Genomic DNA, 27,943 nt, shown 5'->3' with positions numbered 1-27,943 from the left:
GCTTCAGGGTTTCTGCGAGGCGGCCGTGGGCGAGATCTGGTGGCTTGGTGAGCCGGATCTGGCCCCCTGGCAGATTCTTGCCGACCCCTGATCTGGCCTGATGGGGAGACACCACAATACAATACATCACAACAGCACAGAACAAGGCCCCCTCCCCCCGCCACACACACATATACCTCAGGCCCTCCAGCACGGAGCATCAGACACACACACAAACTGTATTACACGTTTTATTTTTTTTAAAAGAGCCGATTTCCAACCAGAAATTCTTTTTTTAAAGGCACGTAGGCTCGTAACTCATGGCTTCCTCCAATTATATAGCTAGCTATTAAAATAGCAGATACCTGAAAACGACCATAATCATTAATGAGAAACCTCAAAAATGCACCAAATCCCAGGGCTCCTAAAAAGTGCTCATTGGCCCAGAGAGCCACCCCACCGCCTGGGGTGAGCAGTGCTGAAGAAATCAATCGATTCCATCATCTAATTAAAATCCTGTGTCGAGGGCCCTGTTCAAAACCACTTTTGAAGACTTCCTGGCTTTTGCCAGATCTCTTTCTCGGGATCCTGCCTGTAATTGCTTTAATCAAACCATTATGATGCTGCAAGCAAAGGCTTGATTTCCACCATGCTCATTCATCCCGTGGAAGCCAAGGGGTGTGTGTATCAGGTCAATTATAACATCTAGCTCTCACCATGGTCTGTTCACTGATTTATTTTTTTTCATTCCCTTTAAAAGGCCCAGCACGTTATTGCTGTTAAAACCATCCTGCGAGTCAGAGGCAAGAACCAGCAAGCTGGGAAATGTAACCCTCCACCCGTGGCACTATATAACCATTGGAACTGGACTTGTTCCTTACTGGGATCCCATTCCTCTCAGTCCGGACTCCCCAGCACCATGGGAAGTAGCCGTAGCTCTTCTGCCATCTTGTCTGGGTCATAGCCAATATCTTGAGAACCCATCCCTTGACTCCGCCCCTTCTATTTTAGGCCCCGCCCGTTTCCATTGATGCTGGCTGTAATGCCCTAGAAGGAAACAGCCAGGGCCTAGGGTCCTGGGAGTGAGCTGGGGCTGGGGCAGTAAGAAGCTTGGAGGAGAGGGAAATGGAGAAAGAAATGAACGCTGGGGATAAAAGACAGACAGCAGGGAGGGAGGGAGGGGGGATCGCTTCCCCATAGATGTCCCTCCCCCATAGGAATGAACCTAGGACAACTGGGTGCTTTGGTATGACTTATGGCAGCATTTTCAGGTCCCCAGAACTGGTTGGCAAATGAGGCAGGGGGGTTGGGGAGAGGGGAGTTTCCCATGAAAACATTCAGCAAAAACTGAAATAGGAAATATCTTACTTTGGAAAAGCTGTTACGATGTTTGTAGATCAGATGCCCCAAGATCTCCTTTAGGCCAGGGTCCCTGATGGGACTACATGTCCCATGTTGCACCAGTTTCTCGGGGAAGAAAAGCAGATGCACCATGGGAGTTGCCATTCAGAAGGGTGATTTTGCTATAGACTGGGCTCCACTGTAGACATCTCCTGTGATGTCTCCTGGGGGTAAGGCAGTTGCATCATGGGAGCCCCTGGTCATGGTGCATAATGGGAATTGTATTTCAAGTGTCTCGTGCCTCCAAGTTCATCCCTAGGTGGGACTTCCTTGTGGGACTACATCTCCCATGATTCCCCTCAATCTTTGGTGTGGAGAGGCAGATGCATTATGGGAGTCATAGTCCAGCCAGGGAGCCAAGCCATACTTAGCAATGGGGACACGACTAAACTGAACTACAACTCCCATAGGGCACCATGGAGGCATTGCAGAAATGAAATATGTGGGGTTTTCTGAGGTGGGGAGGGGAATGGACATTTCCCCCAAGTAGCAGCCGCTTTTCACAGAACAATTCCGTCTCGTCAAAAACCCCACTTCCCATCTCCGGCTCTTCGCCCTCTGTACAGTGACCCTCACTGGCTCTTCTCTCCCTGCCAACCACTCCCAGTGCTAACAAGAGTGCAGGTGCCAGGGAGAGGGGGGAGAAACATTGGCGCTTGGAGCCTCCTTTTTTCTCCCCAAAACGTCACGTGATGCCCCCCCAGAACGTTCCCGACCAAAGCCGCCAGGGGCTGGGACAGACCAGGTGGAATTTCAGACGAATCGTTGCAGCCAATGGAAGATCAAACTTATACTGGGAGACCATGCGACATGGGCCCATTGGTCCCAGCAGGATGCAGGGATAGATGGACCCACGGGCCTGTCAGGAGCTGGGATACCAGACGAGGTGGGGTTTTCCAGCCATGCTTGCTGCCCCCCTACTCACCAGGGCCTGGTGTTGCGACATTCCTGCTTGTAGCGGATCCACTGGGCGTCCCGTGACGCTCCCGCTACCGTCCAAGATAGCCGCTTCCCCCACGGCACCCGGTCTGGGTCATACCACCTGCTGCCGAGCCTTGGAGGGAGGCAGTCCACAAGATCTCCTCGACGAGAGGGTTTTGGCTCTGGGGCCACCTGGACCCTTGGGTCCTTAGTCCTGTCCGTTAGGGCTGGCTCGGTGGGAGAGGAGGTGCCCTCAGGGATACAGGCCGCTCCCCCTGGCTGGGGAAGGGAGGCTGGATGTGATGGGTCCTGGTTGGAGATCACTGTGCTGTCCAACCTGACACAGAGAGAGAGGGGCTCCAATCAGTGCCAGTGGGTGCATACTGCTAGAAAGGGGGTGTGCGGAGCACTGCACAGGGGGAGGGAAGGGATCCCAGCAATGATGCAGATGGCAGAGGAGAGATCCCCGAGGAGCCCCAGAAGCTGGGGGTACCAGTGGCATGGGAAGCACAAGCCAGGGCAAGGGCAATGGGGAGGGATCCCAGCAGAGGGGCGACAGAGGAGTGGGGAGCACATGTGGAAGGAGGGACTTGAGGAGGGGGGTCCCGGAAGCAAGAGGGAGGGGCAGCATGGGGAGAGCAAGCACGGTTGAGGGGAATGCCTTGAAAGGGTCCCAGAGGCAGGCAGAGGAAGCAAGACTCTTACCGGCTTTCTGAGTCCTGGAGTCTCCTCGGTGGCTCTCGGCTGCTCTCTGGATCAACAAGCAAAAGGAGGAGTGAGCAGCAATTCTAGCAACTTCCCTGAGAGAGCTCCCAGTCTACCCACTGCCTGCCCCAGCCGCCTGGGGACTGCGGGGGGAGCTCATTGGGGGCATTGTGCTAACCCAAGTGTGCCACTAGGGGGTGCTGTGCTGATCCGACTGTGCTGCGAGGGCAGCTCTTATGACCTGACTGTGCCACTAGGGGGCGCTGTGCATCAGGGAATGGGGGCTTGGTGGGGATGGTGGTACTGACCCAAGTGTGCCACTAGGAGGCGCTGTGCATCAGGGAATGGGGGCTTGGAGGGGAGGGTGGTACTGATCCAAGTGTGCCACTAGGGGGCGCTGTGCATCAAGGATGGGGGCTCGGTGGGGATGGTGGTACTGACCCAAGTGTGCCACTAGGGGGCGCTGTGCATCAGGGAATGGGGGCTTGGAGGGGAGGGTGGTACTGACCCAAGTGTGACACTAGGGGGCGCTGTGCATCAGGGAATGGGGGCTCAGTGGGGATGGTAGTACTGACCCAAGTGTGCCACTAGGGGGCGCTATGCATCAGGGAATGGGGGCTCGGTGGGGATGGTGGTACTGACCCAAGTGTGCCACTAGGGGGCGCTATGCATCAGGGAATGGGGGCTCGGTGGGGATGGTGGTACTGACCCAAGTGTGCCACTAGGGGGCGCTGTGCCTATCCGACTGTGCTGCTAGGGCAGCTGTGATGACCTGACTGTGTCACTAGGGGGCGCTGTGCATCAGGGAATGGGGGCTTGGTGGGGATGGTGGTACTGACCCAAGTGTGCCACTAGGGGGCGCTGTGCATCAGGGAATGGGGGCTCCGTGGGGATGGTGGTACTGACCCAAGTGTGCCACTAGGGGGCGCTGTGCATCAGGGAATGGGGGCTCAGTAGGGATGGTGGTACTGATCCAAGTGTGCCACTAGGGGGTGCTATGCATCAGGGAATGGGGGCTTGGTGGGGATGGTGGTACTGACCCAAGTGTGCCACTAGGGGGCGCTGTGCATCAGGGAATGGGGGCTCAGTGGGGATGGTGGTACTGACCCAAGTGTGTCACTAGGGGGCGCTGTGCATCAGGGAATGGGGGCTTGGTGGGGATGGTGGTACTGACCCAAGTGTGTCACTAGGGGGCGCTGTGCATCAGGGAATGGGGGCTCCGTGGGGATGGTGGTACTGACCCAAGTGTGCCACTAGGGGGCGCTGTGCATCAGGGAATGGGGGCTTGGTGGGGATGGTGGTACTGACCCAAGTGTGCCACTAGGGGGCGCTGTGCATCAGGGAATGGGGGCTCAGTGGGGGGGGTTGTGCTGATCGCAATGTACCACTAGGGGGCGCTGCACTGCAGGAAGGAGGCAAATGAGGGACTCAGTGCACCTGGCAGTCAGTGCAGACCCCAGCACGGGCTGTGGGGGGGCCTCAGTAAATGGAGACTGGCAAGGAGGAGGCAAGACTCTGGCTCCAGGGGGCTAGGACTCTAGGGGGCAGCAGCAGCCCGCGTGCTGGGCTTCGAGGCAGGTGGCTGTGAGCAACGAGATGCCCAAGTGTGATGATACCGAGGGCAGATCTCGGCACAGACCCTCCCCCCGGCCTGACTTAAGATGGCACCTGCCCCACTCACCCACTCTCCTCGCAGCGCTGCCGGCCACCCCCTGAGGCGACGGGGCGGGGTTCCCGTAGCGGCTGTAGGAACTCCGCTGCGCCGCCAAGCCGTCCTGCCCCCCAGCGCTCCCCCTGGAGGAGAGAAGGGAGGAAATGGGGGGAGTGATGAAATGGAGGTGAAAGGTGGGGGGCAGGGATATGCCAGGGTGACGTGGAGTCTCACGGGATGGGAGCACAGACAGTGTGATGGAATGGAACGGAGGGGGCTCGGGGACTCAGTAAGGGGCACTCTGCCCTCAGAGTCTGACCCCAATGTGGTGCGGGGCCGAAGGGAATTGGGTGGCAGCTCGGCCCAGGCTGCTCCCCCTTGGCATTCAGCGCTGACACCGCAGCCCATGTTCCTGACAATCCGGATCTTGGGTCCCGCACAAATCTCACCTCTGAAGCCTCCATTTCACCTCCCTGCCCTTTTCCCCGGCAGTAGCCACTGGATTCAAGGTCTTGCTTCACTTCCTGTCCCAAATGCCTGCCCAGAGTCCCTGTGAGGCTGTTCCCCACATGCACCACTCCAGAGGAGGCTGCATTTCAGCACTTGGTGAATGACACCCATGCAATGCCGCTGATCCCCAGATGCCTCCCCCCAGAGGTGGCTGCATTTCAGCAGAGGTGGAAATAACTCCGAGATCCTTGGAGATGGAAGGTAGCTAGGTAAGGTATTAGTCCACTGGCCTGAGAGAATCCCAGCTGACAGAAAGCAATGAGGGCAGCCCCTGGTGGAGCCAAGGGGCGAGAGGGCGGGATAGCTCATTGGCCTGCTAAACCCAGGGTTGTGAGTTCAGTCCTTGTGGAGGTCATTTAGGGATTTGGGGCAAAAATTTGTCTGGGATGGTATTTGGTCCTGCTGTGAAGGCAGGGGAACTGGACTCAATGACCTTGCAAGGTCCCTTCCAGTTCTGGGAACTAGGCAATCTCCACTAATTATTATTATTATTAATCAGGGCAGCCAGCTGCTGGCAAAAGGGGCTCCTTAGGCAACCCAGCTGGTGGCTCTGTGCCCCAGACTCATGCCTGCCTCCACATGCTGTGTACCTGCAGGGATCTATGACAGTCCGTCCACTAGGCCCCACTTCCCTCCCAGAGCTGGGGATAGAACGCAGGAATCCTGGCTTCCAACCCCCTGCGCTAACCACTCGATCCTGCTCCCCTCCCAGTTCTGGGCTAGAAACCAGGAGTCCCTGCTAGCAGCACCCTGCTCTAACCACTAGGAACCACTCCCTTCCCACAGCTGGGGATAGAACCCAGGAGTCCTGACTCCCAACTTCTCGCCCCCCCCCTCTAACCACTAGACTCCACTCCACTCCTGATGGTACATCTTGGTTCCAAAGCCGAGATGGGCAGAGCAGTGCAGCTGCCCTGGGCCGACAATAAATGACAAAGGCTTCTGACGCACATTTTGAATAATTAAAAAAACTCCAAACTTTATTGCCATGAAAACAAAAGCTCCCGTTCCCGTGTTGAACGCTAACGCCCAGAGCCCTGGGGATTGGGGGGAGGGAGACAGACGGGGCAGAGACCAAAGAGAGACACTGTCCACACAGCCAGCCAGCCAGCCGCAGGCTGGAAGGCCAGCGTGGCGGACAAGGCGCTGGGCTGAGAACCAAGAGCTCTGGGACCAAGCCCTAGCTCTGTCACTAAGTGGAAGTGACTTTTGGCAACTCCTGGATGCTCCGATCCTCCAAGGTGTGTAACAGCTGGAGTTCAATGGATGGACTGGGGCCTTTCTGTAATTTTCAGAGGAGTCCCGTGTGTGCCTCAGTTTCCCTTGTATCTGGCCCTGTTACCCAGTGGGGGGAATAGTGATCAAGTTTGCTCTCCAGACAGGAGGAGTCCTCCCCCTGCCTTGATGGAATGAAGACCCCTTGAGGAACTGGTTGGAAACGGACCCAGATTAACAAGGTGGCCTGCAAGAAACAAACCAACCTCTGGGGTGTCATGGATTCCCCGCCCCCCCTCTGTTGGGAAGCTAAGCAAAAGGCCCAGAATGAATGAGAAGGGTAGGGGAGGAGCACTGGCCGTGGGAGGAATGAAGGAGGCCAGAGAGCGACAGACCATGCAGATCGCTCCAGCTTGCCTGGGGAAACCCTTATACCTTCCTCCACACTGACCTAAGAACCCCTATGTGCTGGATCAATGGTTACCTTGTTTAGAAAAGGCTACTGGTATTGATGGGGAGCACTGAGTATGGGGAATCTGACGCCTTGTAATCCCACTTTGACACAGGCGCACCTTTGACTCGCTCTGAGGCTCAGTTTTCCCATATGTAAAATGGGGAGAACACGCCTTCTCTTGTCTGCCTGTCAGTTCTCAGGAAAGGCCTGCCTCTCGTGGTGTCTGTGCAGTGCCTGACCCAACGGGGCCTTGATCTCAGCTGGGGCAGGGACTGTCTCTCGCTGTGTGTCTGAGCAGCGTCCAGCACAAGGCCCTGATCTGTCGAGGCAGGGACTGTCTCTCATCGTGTCTGTGCAGCACCTGGCACAACAGGGCCCTGATCTCAGCTGGGACAGGGACTGTCTCTCACTGTGTCTGGGCAGTGCCTCGTGTAATGTGGACAAGATCTCAGCTGGGCCTCCAGGTTCTAATATTTTTTAAAAAAATAACTGCAACAGATTCAGGTCAGGGAGGTTTTAGAACCAATGTTTTCCAGCATTAATAATTATGAACTAATTAACACTGTCATCAAGCCTCATGACATCCCTGTGATGGTTACAGAGGGGGAAACGGACACGCAGAACAGGGAAGAGTCCTGCCCAATTTCACACAGTGTGTCTGTGAAGAGACACAGGGATCTCCACTCCCAGCCTTCCTGTTTTAATGCAGCGGGCACCACTACGCTCCCAGAGATGGGGACAGACTGCAGGAGTCTTGCTTCCCAGCCCCCTCAACCCTGCTCTAACCACTAGACTCTTTTGCCCATGACCAGCTGTGATGCCTTCAGGGGAATGGGAGCAAAAGCAAGATCCCTTTGGGGGCATCTGACTACTTCCTCAGCTTCCTGAAGGGACCCTTAAGGAGGAACTGACGGTTGACAGTGATTCCCTCTTGAAACTCTAGCAATTGGCAATTTGTAGACGCTCTTTTTAGGAGGCAGCTGTCATGGATCCACGGGGAAACCCACCCAACCAGGAAGCTGGAGGGCGGGCTCTTTTTGTTGGATTTCGCTATTGGCAACATGCAACGGATCCCCCTTTGCAGGGAACCCTCCAGTCTGGCAATTTGTAGCAGATCCCTTTGAGGGAAGATGCAGCTGCTATTGGCTAGCCCGTCTGTCTGGGGTGTATCACGGTGACGGCTGGTCGGCCGTGCATCCTTTTTCAGATCCACCCATCAAGGGCTGCAACTCAGTCTTATTTGGTTTCAGTTTTTGGCAGTGTGACGTGCAGCCACTTGAGAATACTCAAAGCCGATCTCGTTGTGGGATCAGCTACTGGTGATTGGCACTGGATTTCTTTTAGATTCATCCACTTGGACAGTGTTTCTCAACCTTTTATATATATATAAGTACCCCCGGTACCTACAGTTTTCAGACACACACATTTTTTTCTACCATTGCAACACATTTGTTTAAAGAACTTAATTGTAGCCGGGCGGGCGATGAAATGTGTGGGTGTAAAAAGTACTAAAATAATAAAACACTGTAAAACTTAAAACAAAAATTCAATTTTCTCCAGATTTCAGTCCCCCCCCCCAGACGTCTCTCAAGTACCCCTAAGGGTTCTCGTACCACTGGTTGAGAAACACTGGCCTAGAAAACAAGGAGGGGGTTGTATTGTGAAGCTGGCAACTGGCAAGCAGCAACCCGAGACAGTATTTCGGAGCCGGGCTGGTGGACAGGAGTGGTTCGTTTGAAATGTACCGGCTGCAAATCGCATGGGATCTGATTTTAACCCCCATAGGTGTTCAGCAGCGAGTCTTTCGCCTCCAGCAAGCATGGACCTCAAAGGGCACTTTGCTCTGAACTCGACCCCCACCGGATCCCCCTTAGATCCAACGAGAAACGTAAGGGGATCCAATGTCGGATTACAATGTTAGCATTTGCGGATCCCTTTTAGATCCACTAATAAAAATAAAGGGATCCCCCTTTTAAGTCGGCAATTTAGTGGATCACTTTTAGATCCACCCAGTGGATCCCAGCTAGACCCCAAGACAAACCGGGGGTCCCGTTTCCGAGTCTGCTGTTGCCAATTTGCAGTGGATACTTTTTTTTTTTTTTAAAAGTCCAGGAAACATAATGGGGGGGATTCGATCTGGCACCAGGCAGCAGGATCCCATTTCGAGATCCAGACGGGGAGGGATCTCTGGGAGCGTTGGCTCAAAGGACAACATAGGCATATTAAAAAATGGGGGCAGTGGGGGAAAGTTTCTGCGTTATCGCAACCGGATCCCCGGATCTTCCGAGGGTTTTTTAGGATCATTCCATAGAAAAACCAAACAGCCCGGAAAAAAAAACCACCCACCGGGCCACAGAAATAACCCAGCGTTTGTGCCAGCCCCACCCACACGTATAAAAAAGGGCAGGGGAGGGGTGCTAGGGCAGAACACCCCCCCGCCCATCGCCCGAGATCTCAAGACACAACCGGAGGACCAGGCAGGGGGAGGGGCACACGGCGGCGACGTCAATGGCTGGTGTTTTCCGAGCGGGTGAGGGAGCTGGGATGGGGAGGAGGAGGCAGAGAGAAAGACAGAGAGAAGACAGGTTAGATCCCAGGCAGGCTGGGGGAAACGCCACCAAATCAAGACTCCCCCCCCCCACACACACACACACAAAAAGAGACTGGGGAGCTGAGCTAGCGGGCAGTTCTGGGTGCACAGGGGGAGTGGCTGTAGGCGCCGGTTCTGCTGGGCCAAATTCCACAGCCCTGAAAGCCGAGGAAGGGGCAAAGCTGAGTGACTAGCCCAGAGCTGAGAGGCAGCAGTGCCAAATGAGAGCAACGCGGTGCATGGCCCAGTGCATGCAAAGCAGGAGTGTGCAAACGTTAGTGCGTCTTGCAGGGATCCAGCTGTGGGTGCAAACGGTGGGTGCACAAAACCAGTAAGGGTTGCCCTGGGCCAGCCCCAGCCATTCAAAAACTGAGCATGCAAAAATCACTGCAGCCCCCATGGAGCAAACATCCCGAGCAGGCAAAGTGTGAGTGTGCAAAATCGGAGTACTTTGCACAGGCCCAACACTATGCTGTGCAACAGAAGCATGCAAAAGCAGCACAGCTGACATGGATCCAAGCTGGTGTGCAAAGTCTGAGCATGAAGAAATGGGGTAGCTCATACTAGCCTAACATGCTGGTGTGCAAAGGGCAAGTGTGCAAAACCACTTGGTTCACACATATCCAACATCTGAGCATTCACAGGATACATGTGAGCACTCAGACTGACTCACACAAATCCAACCCGAGTGTGCACAATCAGTGCAGCTCGCACATATCCAGCATCTGGGTGTGCAACACGAGCATGCAAAATTGGTGAGGCGTGCAAAGATTCAGCAGTTAAGTGTGTGCAAACAGTAAACATAAAATCAGTGCAGTTCACCCGCACCCCGCAATTAAGCTGCGAAGTGGGAGCACGTAAAATCAGAGCACTTTGCACGGACGCAACATGGTGCTGTGCAAGACAAGCGTGCAAAATCAGTGCAGCTGACATGGATATAATCAGGCCTGCAAAGCATGAGCATGGAACATCAGTGTGACTCACACAGACGCCACCCCATGGTGTGCAACATGAGCATAAGTTGTGCCGATGCAGCAGTTAGTGTGACCGTGCAAAAGAAGGTCTGTGTGCAACGAACCAACAGTCCCACACAAAACTAGACAGAGATCTAATCAGGACTCAGTGAGACCGTGCAAAACTAGTGCACCTTGCACCAATCTGGGACCCGCCGGGAATGGGAAAGCCAGTATAGCTGGCACCTATCTAACACTCGGTGCGGGCGTGTGGAAGCAGGGGAGACAGCATTATTTGGACAGCTGGGCAGCATGCAAATCGGGGCCTGTCTCATAACTTTGTATTAGAGCCAACATGCGACGCTAGTAGATGGGACATTTGGCACGGTCGTGCAAGCAAGCCAAGGGCTGGTAGTCACGGGCGTGTGCACAATAAGGCCAGCGACCTGCAGGTGGGCACGCATGACGTGCGGGAGAAATGTGCCAAGCGGGTGGGAGTCTGGTCCAGCCCCCAACAAAGCAGCTGGTTCCACCTCCCGGCTGCGGAGCGACGCGGCCACATTCACATCCCCAGAGTCTGGCCCAGCGCTGGGAGGACCCAAATCCATCCTGCTGCTGCACTATCTGGGCCAGAACAAGGGTCCTGCTTCCCCCCTTCCTCCTGCGATGGTGCTTGGGTGAGTCAGAACATGCCACCCTGCCCCGCTTCGCCCAAACTGCCAGGAACAGCCCTCCGCCCACAGCCCAGATCCAAGACCTGTAGGATCAGCCTGTGCGCTAGAGCCTCAAGATATCTGACATCCAGCGACCCAGACCTCCAGGGTTGGACCCTGCCTGGCAGCTTAGGACTCGAATCCCCAGGACCGGGTGCGGCCCAGATCCCCGCAAATGGACTCCACCCAGAACCCCTCACTCAGATGCCAGCTCTGTCCCCGCAACGTGCCTCCCCCTCCCCGATCTGTCCTGCCGCTGCCCTCCATACAAGGGCCCAGCCTCCTCGCCAGGCTCAGAGCAGCCCCGTACCTGGTTCTGCGTCGCTGGGCGGCCGGCCCGCCCGGCTCGCCGTTCAGCAGGTGGTGGGCAGCCGCGTGCGGGGGGCAGAGGCGCAGGTTGCGCAGCAGCTCCTGCTCGTTGAGGAAGGGCTTGAGGCAGGTGCGCACGGGCGAGTTCCCCAGGCTGCTGGAGCGGGTCAGCGAGTGCGACTGGTTGAAAGGCCAGGGTGGCTCCACCTCCTCCTTCAGGACTGAAGGGAGATGTTCAGGATCAGCCCCTCCGGCCCTGCTCCAGGCACCTCTCCTCTAGGAGTGGCCCAGTGACGAGGGTGCTTGTCAGGGACACGGCAGAGGCAGGTTCTGTTCCTGGCTCTTGCCCCGGCTCCCTGAATAACCCTCCCTGGGCTTCCGCTTCCCCATTTGGAAAAGGGGGATAATTCCTCCCGGGGCTACTATGAAGTGCTCAGATCCTATGGTGACGGGAGCCAGATGAGATCGATAGACCATAATACACACAGTACAGTCCATCTGCCCCTGCAGTGTGGTGGCAGTAGTGGGATGAACTCCTCCAGCTGGCAACGGGGGAGTTTGTTCCATTCTCACTGAAAAAAGGGGGGGGGGGGAATCTATCTTTCTCCAAACAGAGATAAGGTGGGTTCCCCTGCAACAGTGAATGGAAAAGCTTCTGGAGAGGACAGTGTGGCTGACCACTAATTGGTGGGTGCGGTGGGATCATTGTGCATGGCACTAAAGGAACCCTCAGGGGTGTGCACTGGATGAAGTAGGCAGAGGGGGATGCAGAAAGGGAGGGGACAGTGAAGAAGTTGGGGGGGCAGGAGAGAGTGCACTTATTCTAGGGCCTCCCATTCCAGGCAAAGCAAATGGGGGGCAGAGAGAGGACACACTAAAAAAATAGACATACCAGCAGCCTCATCCCAGGAGACCCCTGTCTCGGCTCTGCTGAGTCCAGGCGCCCATGTGGATCAGTCAGTCAGGCAGCCTCAATAAGAGAACTCTGCTTGATGTTTATTACAACCAAGCGCTGCCTCTTCTCAGCCCCTCGGGGCACCGCCCCGAGCATGGGATTTTGTTTGGGAATGGAGGGGCCCGTCCTAGTGGGGATACACCTGAGCCAGCCAGTCCTCCATCCGTGGACTAGATCAGAGCCCTTATCCCATCTCCCTCAGCCAGCCAGACCCTCCCACGCCGGGGCCAGATCAGAGCTGACACCTCCTAGAGGAGAACAGCTCAGTTTCTCATTCCCCATCCTGAGACAACCGGTCTCATCCATAGATGAGATGAGACCCAGTCTCCCCCTCCCCCTTCCCCCCGAGGAGAAAGGTCCTCTGCCCCATTCCTCCAGGCTGGATCAGCGCAAGGGGTCTCTTACACTCTCGATCTGTTAGAGAGTAGGGTTTGATCTCCTCCTCGGAACGTTTTAGAGGCAACTTCCTCACCGGAGCTGCAGGGAGAGGGGGAGAAAGGTCAGTCCTAGAAAGGCAGAAGCCACACCAGAGCCGAAGGTACCAAATCCACCCTGGCGGCTCACACTGGGGTCACCACCAGCAGCTTCAGGGCACGCAGGACCAGGCTATGATCCCTCCTGGCCTAGCTCTGATTGCCAGCTCTTTGGGGCAGGGCCTATCGCATTGGTCTGTGCCACACACATGTCCCAGGGGCCTGGTCAATGTCACCATGGCAGATTGCATTGTACTGCCTCTCCCATCACACAAGTCCACAGGGGCGCGCGTTTCTTTCCAACGGGTGCGCCGTTGCTGCTGGCTGTTAAATGGAGGCTGTGCCTTACCCCAGAGGTGGCTGCAATTCAGCACTGGGGTTCAGATCCCAATCTGGCATCGTGGTGCAGCTGTCCCCAAAATGCCCAAAGCAGAGATCGCTGCATTTCATCATGGGGGAGAGCAATTGTTGGGCGTTGTCACCCGTGCAGCTGTTCCCTTCCCACCCCGCCCCCGAGGCAGCCGCATCACAGCACCGACGGGTGATCCCCATGCAGCATTGATGTGCAGCTGTGACCCAGTCACCCCACCCTGGAAGACCAGGGTGGGGGACCCACTTGAAACACTGATCGCTAGACTCCGAAAAGCTCACAGAAGCCGAGCGTAGGCCTCCAACCTCCCCCTAAACGGGACGGGGCCTCGTGGATGTCTGCATGTGTGGCAGGAGGGGTTCACGCTGAGCAGCCTGGGCTGAACAGAAGACACCTGCGCTGTGATGATATCTGCATTCCTAGAGCGCCCGCTCACTGCTCAGGCCTGCACTGGGCTGGGAGCCATCCAAACTCAGAACACAGAGACGCTCCTTGTTTTGAGAGGCGCTTGGGCCAAGCTTTCCACAAGCAGCCTCTGACGGTAGCCTTGCCTCATGTGTCTGGCTCCTAGCACTTAGGGTCCACTTCCCAGATTGTCAGGGCAGACGGGATGCTTGAGAGCGACCTCCGGGGTAAGCCAGGCCCCAAAACAGCCTTGGATCAGTCCCAAGTTGAACCAGAGCAGCTGGGAAAACGCCTGCCCCTCTCCTCCTTCCCTCCCCCCCGTCCCCTGCATTCTTGGGTTGAATAGCTCCAGAGAATCCAGCGCAGCCCAGCAGTTAAGTCCCCTCTTTATTTCTAGTCTGAATCTTCCAGCCCTCTCTCAAACTGGGGGGCGCAACCCAAAAGTGGGTCCCCAGGCAGTGTCCCCTGTACGCTGGGCGCTTGTGCAGCCACTCAGGAAAGAGTGCAACACTGCCTAGCTGATCAGCAGAGGGCTCACAGGTGGGTTTTGTGTTTCTACTGGTGGTGCGCATCCGCCCGTGCCTTGGTGTGCATAGCAAAATTTATTCTGCACGGGAATGGAAAAATCTGCCCAGGAAGGGAAAAGATTAGAAGGGACACTGTAGGGTAATTGCGATCGTAGGGTTGTCAGACGCCCGGATTTTTCCAGGCACGATCTGTTTTTGGTCCTTCGAGCTCCGTCTGGGAGGCTTTTTGAAATACGAACAAAAGATCGGGATTGTCTCTTGTGCATTCTTTTTCCTTCTCATCAGAGCTGGGCTTCCAGCCAGCAGCTGTTCCTCCCCAACCACCCAGCTATGAATGGAGTGCCGCCCCCAGCAGCAGCGCAGAAGGAAGGCTGGCATAGCACAGTTATTTAATTCGGTAGGGTGAGGGACACGGGGCACAGGCCCTGTGACTGCCCCATCCTGATGTGACTCTGCCCCATGCCACCCCTATAGCAAGGGAGGCCGGGGACAACCCCCCACCCAACTCTAGATCTTGCCTCTTCCCCTACCCGGGAGACCGGGGAAGGTCTGGCACTGGCAGCAGGGGTCATCCCCCCAGCACTCAGCAGCAGCAGTGGGGGCTGGGGAAGCGGAGCAACATGGCCACACCTTGCTCCCCTCCCCCTGCTGGCAGCCGCTTTGCTCTGCTTCCCGCCAGTGAGCGCAGGGGGTGGTCCTGTCCCTCCCACAAGCGATGCACTGGGCTGCCAGGGGAAGCAAAGCCGCACTGCTCTATTTCTCCCCGCTGCTACCGGTGAATGCGGGGGGGGGGGGGGGGGCAAACCCCTGCTTTGGGCACCAGTCCCCCACCCTAGTTCCCCAGCCCACCCATTAGGCTCTGGCCCCAACAACTGTCTGACCCCTTGTCCTTCCCTGCCACCCAGGGCCCACCTCTCACATCAGAGGTCCTGAAAGTCAGGTCTGGTACCGGGACGGGGGTCATCACAGCGATAAATATTTTTAAAGGGGGGGGAGGGGGAAGGAAAAAATTTGAAAAACTCCTGTGCTAGACTCAACCCTCCCCACCCAACTATCCAATTTCTCTTCCTCGTGCAGTGACTGCTAAACTGTGATCAACTAGGGGGCCAGATGTCCTGTGATTAGGGGCTCGGTCTTATATGGGCAACCCGCCCCTCCCCCCAGAAAAAAAAGCATGTCCTGATTTTTCACATGTGCCCTCTGTGCAAACTAGGATCAAGTCACCCTTTCAATTTCTCGCTGCTCTGCTAAACTGGTTTGACCACAGGAGCCAGTCGCCCTGTGCTCCTGGAAGTGACCAGACAGCAAATACAGGAGAATGGACTCTCTGAAGGGAGGAAGTGGGGTGGAGTACCCTAGAGGATACAGCATCTGGAGCACAGGGTGGTGGTCTGGAGTTCCCCCCTACCCCCACGCCACCCACCAAAGTAGCAGCCTGGCAGACAACATCAATTTCCCTAGGGGGTGGAGCTGGCTCCCATATTAGGAAGGCAGGGACCCTCTGAAGGTAGGGAAGTGGGGTGAGTTCTTGAGTGGAGTAGGGGATAGGGCATTGTGGGGGGAGGATCAGCACCTCTGAGAGCCAGACCGTGGAGGGGCTGGTAATCAGGCCTATTGGTAATCAGGGGGCGGGAGATGGTGGGAGACAAAAATCTCTCTGGGATTCACGTGGGCGGGGCTGTGAAAACACAAGAGAGTGGAAATCACATGACAGGGATCAAGTTGTGCAGCTACGGAGGCTGCATTGTAGTGCACGGCAGAATGGGAATGACGGGGGCAAGGAGAAATTCTCCCTCAGTGCGGGGGGCAGGGCGAGGGCTCCGTAGGGGGCGCTCTGCTCTCACAGTGAGCGCTGACCCATAGCAAGCAGTGTCCTTTCAAGGCCCTGATCACGCTTGTTCAGATACTCTCTCCTCACTCATCTCATCCCAGTCCATCTTCCATGAGCTTCCCTAGATTTTTGAAGGCGTAAGTGAAGAAAAAATGCTTCGCCGGCTGTCCCGAACAGCTGCAAGACACTGTCATCTTTACCTCTGGCTCTTGTTTGGGCATAGCTATTAAACAGCTGCTATGCCCCACCCCCGAAGCAGGCCAGTGCTGTGTCACTGCGCCGCTGTTATCCAATTGCCCCACCCCAGAAGCGGCTGCATTGCAGGACTAGAGCAAGGATCCCTGTGAAAAGCTTGCTGCCCGGTTGGTAAGGCGCGGCCGCACTCCTCCCTAGAGGAGGCTGCGTTATGGCTGTGGCCGAAACAGCGCTGGCACGGAGGGGGAGGCACGATCTAGAACGCACCGAGCTGTGACTTGCTCTGCTCAAGGAGGCCCAGAAGCAGCGGTAGAAAAGCCGGCAGGATGGGGTGAGATCAGCCAAGATTCTGGGGTTCATGGGGGCAGGCGTCTGTGTGCGGCTCAGAGGGAGATGCAGGGGAGGAGACTGAAGCGATGCCACTTCATGAGAACGCCACCCCCCACCCCCCGGGTGGCCCAGCAGCAGGGGGCCCAGGAACCCCAGGCAAGGATGTACAAGCTCTCTAGGTGAGACAGACCCGAGAATGGGGCGGGAAAAGAGCAAAGTTAAGTTCCAGGGGCATTCAGCGACACTGGCCCCCCATCCTCCACAGCAGCTCTGGGACAATCCTCCACGGGAGGTGATGAAGGCAGCACAAAGGGTTACATCCCACTGCTGCCAGATGATGTGAATGAAGTTGGAGTGAACTTGTGGAACTCACTGACACAGGATAGCGCTGAGGCCTGGAGCTTAGCAGGATTCAAATGCAGGTACGGTAGCCTAATGGTTGGAGCTGTGGGCCAGGACACAGGAGTCTATTCCCAGCACCGTCTGGCCTGCTGGGTGAGTCACTTTGCTACTTGGTGCCTCGGTTTCCCCTCCTGCTTTTTGTCCAGTTGAGAAGCAGGGTACAGCTGAGATCCTGTTCCTTCCCACCAAGCCTAGCCCTTTCTGGGGAGACTAACACCCAGAAAGCACCTGGCCTTAAAGGGGCCACACTCCAATTAGTGTTTCCTTTTGCTGGTCACCCTGGCTAGGGGGCTGGGAAGGAGGTGAAGACCACCTCCCCCATTGGCTTTAGGCCTCAAACCCCACAGGGCAGTGGAGAGGCAGGACCCACCCGTTAGAGAGCAGGACGGAGTGGGGCTATTATTGCTCCAACTGGTGGGGTGCTGTCCCATAGGGTTCTCTGCTTGCTACCAAGATTTGTGACTTAGCCCAGGGGCAGGCAATTTTTTGAAGTTTCAGAAGTTTTTGAAGTGGCCCCAGGCTGCTGCGGTGGGGGAGCACGTGAAGTCTTTGTCCCGCCCCACAGAGAACCACCAGCTCTTCTGAACAGCTGGCAGTTCCCTCTAGGTGCCTGTGCTCCTGCTGGTGGGAGGAGACTCCACATGCTCCCCGCATCCCCCCAGCCAATCAGGGCTTGGGGGCAGGGGAGTGCGCAAAGTCTCCTCCCAACCTGAAAGAAGCATGCGGCACTTAGAAGCGCCACACCCCTCGCAGGATGGGAGGAGACTCTCACGCTCCTGCCCCACCCCCACCCCCAAACCGTGATTGGCCTTGGGGCGGGGGGGAGTGTGAAGTCTCTCGCCCTCGGGCGCGTGGTCCTGGGGAGCGGCAGGGCCTGGATCAACCCACTTGATAGGCCAGATCCGACCCATGGAGGGCCCTTTGCCCACCTCTGGCGTAGCCCCTGGCTCAAACGCCAGGGCTCTGGGGAAGCCCTGCCTGAGTGAAGGGGGTGGCAAGGCTGTCCCTGAGCAGAGTGCAGGTTGTGTGGCAAGGGAGTGCCCCCTGCTGACGGAGGGGGAAGCCGCCCACGGCCAAGCCAGGCCACTCACCATGCTGGTCGGCAAAGAAGCCCTCGAAGATCACAAAGTTGTTCACCTGGGAGAGGCAAAGGCCACGGACAGTGAGAAATTCCTGCCCGTGACTCCTCCCGCCTGCACTTCCCCCACCCGGCACCAACCACCCCACACCTCCCAGCAATAGCCCCATCCATCTCCTCCGTGGCCCCAACTGCCCCCACCCCTGTCCCCAGCACCAGTCTCCCCCATCCCACCAGCCTCCACCCCAATGCCCTCCTGCCTGCTGGTGTCCCGCCCCCCTGCCTCGATACTGCCATCACCCCCTCCTCTCACCAGTCTCCCCCTTGCCCTACCCAGGCAGGCTCAGGCCCCTGCTGCTCCAGGAGAGATGTGGCATGAAGCCACGTCTAAGCCCACAAGCAGGGCAGCTAAGAGCCCTCCAATGGGGTGAGAGCCTTCTCCTCCGCAGCTCTCTGGCATGGCCGAGAAAGCAGGCGCGGCTGCTAAACCACCCAGGATGTGCCCCCTGCCGCCACCTGGGTGCAATGAGAGATTCCCCCCCCCCCCCCCCCCCCCGGATGATGGCCAGAGGGCCCAACTCACCTGGGGGATGGTCCCCTGGAGGTTGTAGTGTTTGCAGAGGAAGCAGAGGAGTTTCTCCGAGGGGCGGTCCACGGCCAGCTGGTGTGGCTGCACTCGCTCGCGCTGAGAGCCGGGGATGGGGGAAAGACACAGCCGGGGATTAGTCAAGACAAAGGGTCAAGATTAAACCCACCCACAGTGCAAGCAACACGTTCAGCGATGAGGCTTGGTTGGCTCAGGTGGCTGAGGAATGGGACATGGTTCCTACCAAGGGGCTCTGATCTGGTCCCAGGTTGGGGACTGCCTGGCTCAGGAGGATGGGGAATGGGACATGGGTGTTTTCCTCTCTAGAAAGGTTCCCTCTGACCTTATCCCGGGGTGGGGAACTGGCTGATATGGGGAGAGATGGGACACAGACCTTCTCCCTCCAGGGGGGACCGATTCCTCTGCAGCCCAGCAGCTTCAGGTCACTCCTATCTGTTGGCTCACCTGTGAAAGGAGTTGGGGAGCCCCCAGACAGAACCCCTACTTCCCAGCAGCCTCAGGCAGGCCAGGGCCCAGTCCCAAACTCATGACCCCAGACCAAACCAGTGGTCTGGGATCCAGGCTCAGACAGACCAGTTGGATCTCCCAAAGTCCAGATGACTCAACGGGGGCAGCGGGTGTGACAGTCAGGATCCAGACAGCCCAAGGGGAAACCAGGGGGGTTGAACCCCCCGGAAGAAGTGACGCAATCAACGTGTTGTGGCTGTGACTGGGTATCAATATATGCCAAGGATGGTCTTTTATGAAAGCTGGTAATGACCTAAAACTTGGGTGACCAGGAGATCCAAGTACAGGCTCTGGAGAAGACTGTAGGCACTTGTGTGTGTGTAGAATATTGTGAGAAGGGTGTAACTACAGCATCACCTCTGGACAGGGGAGGGAGGGGAAGCAATCAGGCTGGGAGGGGCACTGAGCATTGGCCAGCTGAGCGAGAGAACATGGAGCACCATTGCAAATAAGTGAAAAGACTGAGAGGAGACAGGGTAACAGCTTTCAAGGATGCATGAAGTTGTTACGAGGAGGAAGGAGGAAAAAAAAGTCTTCTCTCTAACCTCTGAGGATAAGACAAGAAACAACGGGCTGAAAATGCAGCAACGGAGGCTTCCATTGGACAGTAGGAAAAACTGATTATCCCAGTGCTTAAACACCCTGACAAATTGCCGAGGGAGGTTGTGGAATCTCCATCACTGGAGATTTTTAAGAGCAGGTTGGACAGACCCCTGTCAGGGATGGTCTAGATCCGTGGTGTCCAACCAGTTCTGAAGCAACAGCCACCATCGTGGCTATTGCTATAGCAAACCAGCCACAGAATTCTGAAAATGTAAATAATTTTGTGAGCCAACTGGCCACACTCAACAGGCCAAATAGCCACATGTGGCTAGGTTGTTGGACACCATGGGTCTAGACAGTGCTTGGTCCTGCCGTGAGGGCAGGGGACTGGACTTGATGACCGCTGGAGGGCCCTTCAAGTTCTAGTGTTCTAGGAAAGACACTGACATTGACAAGAAAGTCCCAGCCACAGAGAATAACTAGCACTAGGAAAGGGAATCTGACTGACAGAGAAGGGCAAAGCCTGGCTTTTTCCCCAGAGCTTGTCCGAATTGGCTTTTCCTCGCTATTTCTCCTTGGGTTTTGTGATTCCTCTATTAAATCCTTCTTTTATTTTAGCACAAGAACTAGGGGGTCATGACATTAAATGACTAGGCAGCAGGTTTGAAACAAACAAAAGGAACTATTGCCACACGGTCAACCTGTGGAACTCCTCGCCAGAGGATGTTGTGAAGACCAAGACTATAACAGGGTTCAAACAAGAGCTAGCTAAGTTGAAGGAGGATAGGTCCATCAATGGCTATTAGACAGGATGGTGTCCCTAACCTCTATTTGCCAGAAAATGGGAACGGGCAAGACGGGATGGATCATTTGATGATTGCTGGTTCTGTTCATTCCCTCTGAAGCACCTGGCATTGGTCACCGTCGGAAGCCTGGATACTGGACTCGACAGACCTTTGGCCTGACCCAGTGTGGCTGCTCTTACGGTCTTCTCTCCCCCCCCAAACCAGCCTCTGGGGTGCAGACCATGTGAAGCGAGTGCACCAAAGAGAACCTACCCCAGTGATTAGTTATCACCCCATTCAGGGGGAAGGAATCAGAGGAAAAAGGTCTGAGTGAAGGGTAATTCAGAATTAAGGGAGACACATGGTGGGGGGATGACTAGAGATAGTAGGGCCCCTCTGCCAGGAATAATTAGGTGGGTGGAAGCCAGGGTGAGACCTTTATGCCAGGACTCGGAGCTCTGAGCCATAGCAAGAGGGCGCGGAGGCACCTGAATTTATAAGGCAGGTGGTGCCAACCCACCTTATGGATTCCCAAGCCTTCCCACTGTGGCAGGGAGGCGGGAAAGGAATCCGAGGGCCCCCTCCTAGCCAGAGCAATTCCCCTGGGTCAACGCCAGGCCAGGGTTCTCACCTGCAGCATGTACTGGAAAAGCTCCTTCCCATAGCCGTGCCTCTGCAGTGACTCATGGATATAGAAGTCCAACACGCACAGCGGCTCCACTTCGTTGTGAGCCCCGTGGCGATCCTGGGGCGGGGAAGAGTACAGGGACAGCTGAGTAACGAGCAGAGCGGGGGGACCCAGAATAGGTGACCTGCCCCAACAGGTCAGAGAACCCAGGAGTCCCTGGCTTCTGGAGTCCCTTACTTTAACTCACTAGACTAGGCTCCACACCCTCCCCAGAACCAGGACCCTAACGTACAGGGACAGAAGGAGCCATGGACAGCCAGGGTCCCATCTACTCTACCAATATCTATGGTATCAGGAATACAGAGGGGGAAGGAATGAGGATTTGTGGAACTCACTGCTGCAGGATATTACCCTGTCAAAAATTCCCAGCCACCCCCTCTCTAATCCATTAGACCACTCCCCTCCCAGAGCAAGGAAGAGAACCCAGGAGTCCTGAGTGGAGCTTCTTCTATCGAGGTTTTCCCCCTGGTACTGAAAATGATCCAAGTAACAAGGATCCCAATGTGACTGGAACACAAAAAGCCCCTTAGTATAAATACTGGGGTCAGCACAGACAGTGAGGGGAGAGCGCCCCCTACTGAGCCTCCTGCCCCATTCCCTGCAGCACAGCGCCCCCTAGTGCCACACAGGAACATTGGGTCAGCACTAACTGGGGAACGTGCCCCCTATTAGGTTTCCCGTTCAGAGCAACTAACCAGCAGGAAGAGCTTCTTGTAGCCAACCTTGAGGAAGCCGATTATGGCCCCTTTCCCAGCCCTGCAATAGGGGAGGAAAAGAGGTGGCATTAGCAAAGGGGCCAAGTTGGGACAGAGGAGACACACACTGATGGGATGCCTAGACTGTCCTGTAGATGCCAGGGTCCCATCTACTCTACCGATATCTATGGTATGGGGAATATAGAGGGGGAGGGAACGCGGACCTGTGGAACTCTCTGCTGCAGGACATGACCCTTTCAAAAAACGAATGAGGCACATAGGGGAGCAGATATTGGTGTGGATATGGTGCACCCAGCCCTCACACTTCAGAAAGGAGCTGATGCCCACCTGAGGAAGGGGTGGGGGAAGTTCACGAAGGAACATCATGCAAGAGTATTGCCCAATAGGGTGCATTCCTGGGAAGTTCATACCTTTCTCGGGAACACCCAGCACTGGCTGCTGCGAGCGGCAGCGCCAAAGGGTTTGTTGCGCTGATCAGGATACTGGGCTAGATGTGCCCATGGGGTCTGATCCAAGGAGGCGGGATACCAAGCTAGATGGGCTCACATGCAGGGCCTCATGCTGGGGGTTGTCCACAGGGACGTTTGTGGAACCAAACCCGGGTGACTGGAAACTCACGTCTTCACTTCATTGTCCTTCAGGATGTAGAGAACGTGGTGGTTTGTCTGCATCCGAGAGGCGCTGGTGATTGGAGCCGGCAGGTTCTGCGCCTAGAAACAGAGGTGTAGAGTGAGATAGGGTAGAGGGGAGGAGAGTGACCACAGATCAGCCCTAGATCAGAACCAGTGCTTCCTGGCTCCCAAGCCAGCCTGTATCCTGCCCTGGGGCCCATTGGAGTCAGCACCCCCTAAAGAGTAAAGTTCCATTCCCCACCCTCAGCTCACACACTTTCTAGTTTCCTGATGACCTTCACCTTCAAACAACAAGAGAGGAATGAGGGTGGGGTAAACAAGGGGGGAGCTCATATCCGGCTGATCCGGGTACCCCAAAATCCCCCCACCCCGAGTCTGATCCCATCCCGTGTCCCATGAACCCCTCGGTTTCCAAACCCCTACCTTACCTTGGCCGAGGCCTTGCCCATCTGGTCTATGATAGTCATGAGCTGCTGCTGCAGATCCACCCTTTGCAGAGGAGGACAGAGAGCAAAGGAGATAGGATGGAGTAATGCCCAGAAAAATGTGCCCAATCTTTGCAGAGGGAAAGGGGCCTGAGCCCCTAAGGGTCACGGGGGGAGGGGCGGGGTATAGCAGGAAATCAGGCTGTGTCTGAGCAGCATTCACATGGAAAAACAGCAGAGGACAATACCCTATGGTTCCCCAGCTACCACTTAACCACTACCCCCACGCCTCCCAGAACTGCAACAGAACCCAGGAACTCTGGGGCCCAGCCCTGCTCCCAACCCCCATGCCCCTCCCAGAGCAGGGGTTACAACCCAGCGGGCTGTAATACCCCAGGCACCTGCTCTCCCAACCAGCCTACCCCACCGTCCTTTAACATAAAACCACCATGTGAGCCACAACAGAAGAGCCTGGGGGGATCAGGAGAGACTCTCACAACCCGCTGTGCTCTGGCACAATCCCTTAGGCAACCGAGCCATGAAGCAGCAGCAGCAGAGCGGAAAGATTTAATCGGCTGCATGTCAGTGACAGTCTCTCCCCAGCTCCACCACCGGGAGAGCTGCCTACCAATGCCCGAAGGGAGGAGGATTCTTTAGGGGACGGAATGGGGAGTTAGAAGGGATGTGGGGCCTTCCAGCTGAGGGTCAGGGCCCATCTCCTAGCACTGGGGCAGATCTTTGCGCCTATGCCAGTCTCATTGCAAGGGAGGAGGCAGGAGTCGGAGCGCTAGCGAGATTTTGATGGAGGTCTGAACAAAGAAAGGCCTAGTGAATGGGATCAAAGCTGCCGGGCCCTTGTCTGGGGCTGGAGTTGATAGGATCCAACCGAGTTTTGCCTTCTGCTGAAATCTGTTACTCCTGTCCATGTCATTACAACTAAACATCAGGCTGTGCTCTAGCCCACTAGACTCCACTCCCCACCCAGAGCAGGGGCTAAAACTCAGGGAGTCCTGAACCCCAGCTCCCCCCTTTCGCTCTAACCCACTGGACCGTACTCCCCTCCCAGAGCTGGGAATGGAACCCAGGAATGCCCACATAGACTGGCTGGGAATGGGTGTTTCTCCACCCTGCACTAAGAGGAGCCAGGCTCTTTCATAGGCAGGGCTACATCGCTCCAGGGACTCTGTGGCACAGATCCAGGGCACTGCTGTGAGGGGAAGGTCACCCAGAGATGTAAGGCCTGTGAATCACTAGGAGAACTATATCAGAGGAGTTGCTGTGTTAGTCTGAATCTGAATGAACAACAAGAAGTCTCGTGGCCCCTTATGGACTAGCACAAGCTTTCGTGGGCAAAGACCCACTTCGTCAGATGCAACGTTCTCCAATCTATAGGAGAATTATAGGTTGTATTTTACAATATATGGGGTTCTGGCCCTTCCTCTACCTTCGCCCCATCAATCAGAGGTAAGCAAAACACTCCAGAGGCCATTTAAACAAGTGGCTTAATGAGAAATCAGTGGCAATTACCCAGCACACTTCATGTGTGGAATAAATTCCATCCATGTGTGAAATAAATTTTGTTCAGTGCACTGAGGCACATGTGGACGTGCACCATCAGCAGAAACACATGCTGCTGGCTGTGGGTGCTCTGCTATTCAGCAGGGTGTTATATGAATCTCTCCTAGATGGCTGCTCAAACGCTCAGCTTACAGGGAATACAAGTAGAGGGTAACAGATTATACCAAGCACAAGTGGTGGAATTTACCCAACATGCCACAGGCTAGGTGCAAAGGGAGCAGCCATTACCAAGTGGGCAATAGCTGCCCATGCGATTGGCTATCACACCCCAAGATATGGGGGATACTAGCTATCCCTGAGGGCAAGGACGAGGTACCTCATGGTATTACCCATCATGCCTTGGAGGCTGGGTGACAAAGAAATAACTTTGCCTTCGACACCCCCAAAACACCACTGGAGAAGGCTCCAGAGATTCTGAAGGACCAAGGCTTTTCAAAACAACTCCCTCTTGGCGGCGTCCTCAACTTACACTCTGGAGAGCTCCAAATCCTGCGAAAGCCAGCCTGGCAAAGCATGGGGACAGGCTGAGCAAGGCAAAGCTAAAGACTGCCCCCAAATGTGAATGTGGAAAATTCCAAGCCAAACCCCCACCTGCTGCCCAGCACAGGGCCCCTGTCCACATCCCTACTCCACTAGTCAAGGGAAGGCACAAGCCATGGTCCAGCTGCCATTTTGTAGTGATATGAGGAGGAAGATTCCCTGGAAGAGGGGTGATGGGCATCCCTGCCCTACCGCTCACAGGGGTACTACTTATCATACATGGAGGCAGGAGCAACGGACACCTGCTTCCCACCCTCCACTGAAGAAAGAGAACATAAGAGCGGCCACACTGGGTCAGACCAAAGGTCCATCCAGCCCAGTGTCCTGTTTCCGACAGTGACCAGTGCCTGGTGCCCCAGAGGGAATGAACAGAACAGGGAATCCTCACATGATCCATACCATTGCCTGTTCCCAGCTTCTGGCAAATAGAGGCTAGGGACACCATCCTGGCTAACAGCCATGGACAAATTTATCCAGCTTTTCTTTGAACCCTGTTATAGTCCCAGTCTTTACAACATCCTCTGGCAAGGAGTTCCACAGGTGGACTGTGTGTTCCATGAAGAAACATGGAACACACATGGTTTTTGTTTGTTTTATACCTGGCACCTATTCATTCCATTTGGTGACCCCTAGTTCTTGTGTTAGGGAAGTAGTAAACAACACATCCTTATTTACCCGCTCCACACCAGTCATGACTTTATAGACTTTGATCACACACCCCCTTTAGTTCTCTCTTTTCCAACCTGAAAAGCCCCAGTTGATTCTCTTTTCACATAGAAACTGTTCCATACCTGTTATACCCGGGGGCAGGAATGATGGGCACCCACTACCCACTGCAGCAGGACTGGTGGGCACCCATTAGCTAGGCATCTCCGTATTACAAGTCATGCACGGGGACAAGGGTGATATGCACCCATCACCTATTATGCTTTGGGGGCAGGGATCCCCCATTACCCTTAGTGCCCTGGGCAGAGGTAATGGGCTCCTTGTACCCCTGGTGCCGGGACCCCCCCCATTACCCAGGGTGCCAACCCCCCCATTACCCAGGGTGCCCCGGGGCAGGGACCCCCCCCATTACCCAGGGTGCCAACCCCCCCATTACCCAGGGTGCCCCGGGGCAGGGACCCCCCCCATTACCCAGGGTGCCAACCCCCTCCATTACCCAGGGTGCCCTGGGGCAGGGACCACCCCATTACCCAGGGTGCCAACCCCCCCATTACCCAGGGTGCCAACCCCCCCATTACCCAGGGTGCCCCGGGGCAGGGACCCCCCCCATTACCCAGGGTGCTGACCCCCCCATTACCCAGGGTGCCCCGGGGCAGGGACCCCCCATTACCCAGGGTGCCCCGGGGCAGGGACCCCCCCCATTACCCAGGGTGCTGACCCCCCCCATTACCCAGGGTGCCCCGGGGCAGGGACCCCCCCCCCATTACCCAGGGTGCCAACCCCCCCATTACCCAGGGTGCCCCAGGGCAGGGACCCCCCCCATTACCCAGGGTGCCCCGGGGCAGGGACCCCCCCCATTACCCAGGGTGCCCCGGGGCAGGGACCCCCCCCATTACCCAGGGTGCCCCGGGGCAGGGACCCCCCCCATTACCCAGGGTGCCCCGGGGCAGGGACCCCCCCCATTACCCAGGGTGCCCCGGGGCAGGGACCCCCCCCATTACCCAGGGTGCTGACCCCCCCCATTACCCAGGGTGCCCCGGGGCAGGGACCCCCCCCCCATTACCCAGGGTGCCCCAGGGCAGGGACCCCCCCATTACCCAGGGTGCCCCGGGGCAGGGACCCCCCCCATTACCCAGGGTGCCAACCCCCCCATTACCCAGGGTGCCCCGGGGCAGGGACCCCCCCCCATTACCCAGGGTGCCAACCCCCCCATTACCCAGGGTGCCCCGGGGCAGGAACCCCCCCCCCCAGACGGCTGCCACCCCCCCCGGGCGGCCCCGCGCCGTTGCCATGGTTACCTATGGGCCGCGGTGTAGCCGGGCCCCCTGCGGCCCGGCGGCTGGAGATGCTGGTCCACCGCCGTGATCCGCTCCCCGAGCAGCGCGTCCACATCGAAAGGGAACTCCATCGCCCGCCGGCATCCGGGTCCTACCGCCCAAACCTGCTCCGCCCCCCCCCCCCCGGCGCGCGGCTTCCGCCTAGCAACGCGCGCCCCGCCCCCTAGCGGCGCCCCGCTTCCCTAGCAACCGGCCCGCCCCCTAGCAACCACGGCCGTGAACTTGCCCCGCCCCCTCCGCACCGGGCCACGGGCGCGTCTCACCTCTGCCCCCAGGGCATGATGGGTAATAGGTGCCCCTCAGCCTTGCCCCAGGGCATGATGGGTAATAGGGGCCCCTCAGCCTTGCCCCAGGGCATGATGGGTAATGGAGGGGCGCCTGACCCAGGGCATGATGGGTAACGCGTGCCCCTCAGTCCTGCCCCAGGGCATGATGGGTAATAGGGGCCCCTCAGCCTTGCCCCAGGGCATGATGGGTAATGGCGGGGCGCCTGACCCAGGGCATGATGGGTAATGTGTGCCCCTCAGTCCTGCCCCAGGGCATGATGGGTAATGGCGGGGCTCCTGACCCAGGGCATGATGGGTAACGCGGTGCCCCTCAGTCCTGCCCCAGGGCATGATGGGTAATGGCGGGGCTCCTGACCCAGGGCATGATGGGTAACGCGTGCCTCTCAGTCCTGCCCCAGGGCATGATGGGTAATGGCGGGGCTCCTGACCCAGGGCATGATGGGTAACGCGTGCCCCTCAGTTCTGCCCCAGGGCATGATGGGTAATGGCGGGGCTCCTGACCCAGGGCATGATGGGTAACGCGTGCCCCTCAGTCCTGCCCCAGGGCATGATGGGTAATGGCGGGGCTCCTGGCCCAGGGCATGATGGGTAACGCGTGCCCCGCAGCCCTGCCCCAGGGCATGATGGGTAATGGCGGGGCTCCTGACCCAGGGCATGATGGGTAA

General features: G+C 56.8%; 1 protein-coding gene across 3 annotated transcripts; it reads right to left on the bottom strand.

Annotated features, from left to right (window-relative positions):
• Positions 1 to 214: 214 nt before the first annotated feature.
• ATAT1 (alpha tubulin acetyltransferase 1) lies at positions 215 to 27,118 on the bottom strand. 3 transcript variants are annotated; one of them, XM_075913438.1, is made up of 12 exons: positions 26,953 to 27,118; positions 22,874 to 22,934; positions 22,432 to 22,523; positions 21,793 to 21,853; positions 21,041 to 21,154; positions 18,551 to 18,652; positions 17,981 to 18,026; positions 12,762 to 12,833; positions 11,403 to 11,622; positions 4,688 to 4,800; positions 3,007 to 3,052; positions 215 to 2,638 (listed from the first exon to the last, which is right to left on the bottom strand). In XM_075913438.1, the coding sequence occupies exons 1-12, from the start codon at positions 27,060 to 27,062 to the stop codon at positions 2,302 to 2,304; spliced, it is 1,374 nt and encodes a 457-aa protein (XP_075769553.1). In that variant the 5' UTR covers positions 27,063 to 27,118; the 3' UTR covers positions 215 to 2,301. The 3 variants fall into 3 exon arrangements, with proteins under 3 accessions (XP_075769553.1, XP_075769554.1, XP_075769555.1); XM_075913439.1 differs by lacking the exon at positions 22,874 to 22,934 and having other exon boundaries at positions 26,953 to 27,105; XM_075913440.1 differs by lacking the exons at positions 215 to 2,638; positions 3,007 to 3,052; positions 4,688 to 4,800 and adding an exon at positions 4,844 to 9,375 and having other exon boundaries at positions 26,953 to 27,115.
• Between the last annotated feature and the right edge of the window lie 825 nt (positions 27,119 to 27,943).

The sequence above is a fragment of the Pelodiscus sinensis genome, chromosome 32, assembly GCF_049634645.1.
Source record: "Pelodiscus sinensis isolate JC-2024 chromosome 32, ASM4963464v1, whole genome shotgun sequence".
NCBI classification, from domain to species: Eukaryota; Metazoa; Chordata; order Testudines; family Trionychidae; genus Pelodiscus; species Pelodiscus sinensis.
This window is presented reverse-complemented; position numbering and strand designations above follow the sequence as displayed.

Excerpts from the sequence above, each read along its gene's own strand:
- ATAT1 (XM_075913438.1), bottom strand. The coding sequence starts at position 27,062 with ATGGAGTTCCCTTTCGATGTGGACGCGCTGCTCGGGGAGCGGATCACG. Across the intron at positions 18,027-18,550 it reads TCCAGGGGACCATCCCCCAG|GTGAACAACTTTGTGATCTT; the intron begins GTGAGTTGGGCC and ends TGCCTCTCCCAG. Across the intron at positions 4,801-11,402 it reads GCCCAGCGACGCAGAACCAG|GGGGAGCGCTGGGGGGCAGG; the intron begins GTACGGGGCTGC and ends TCTCTCCTCCAG.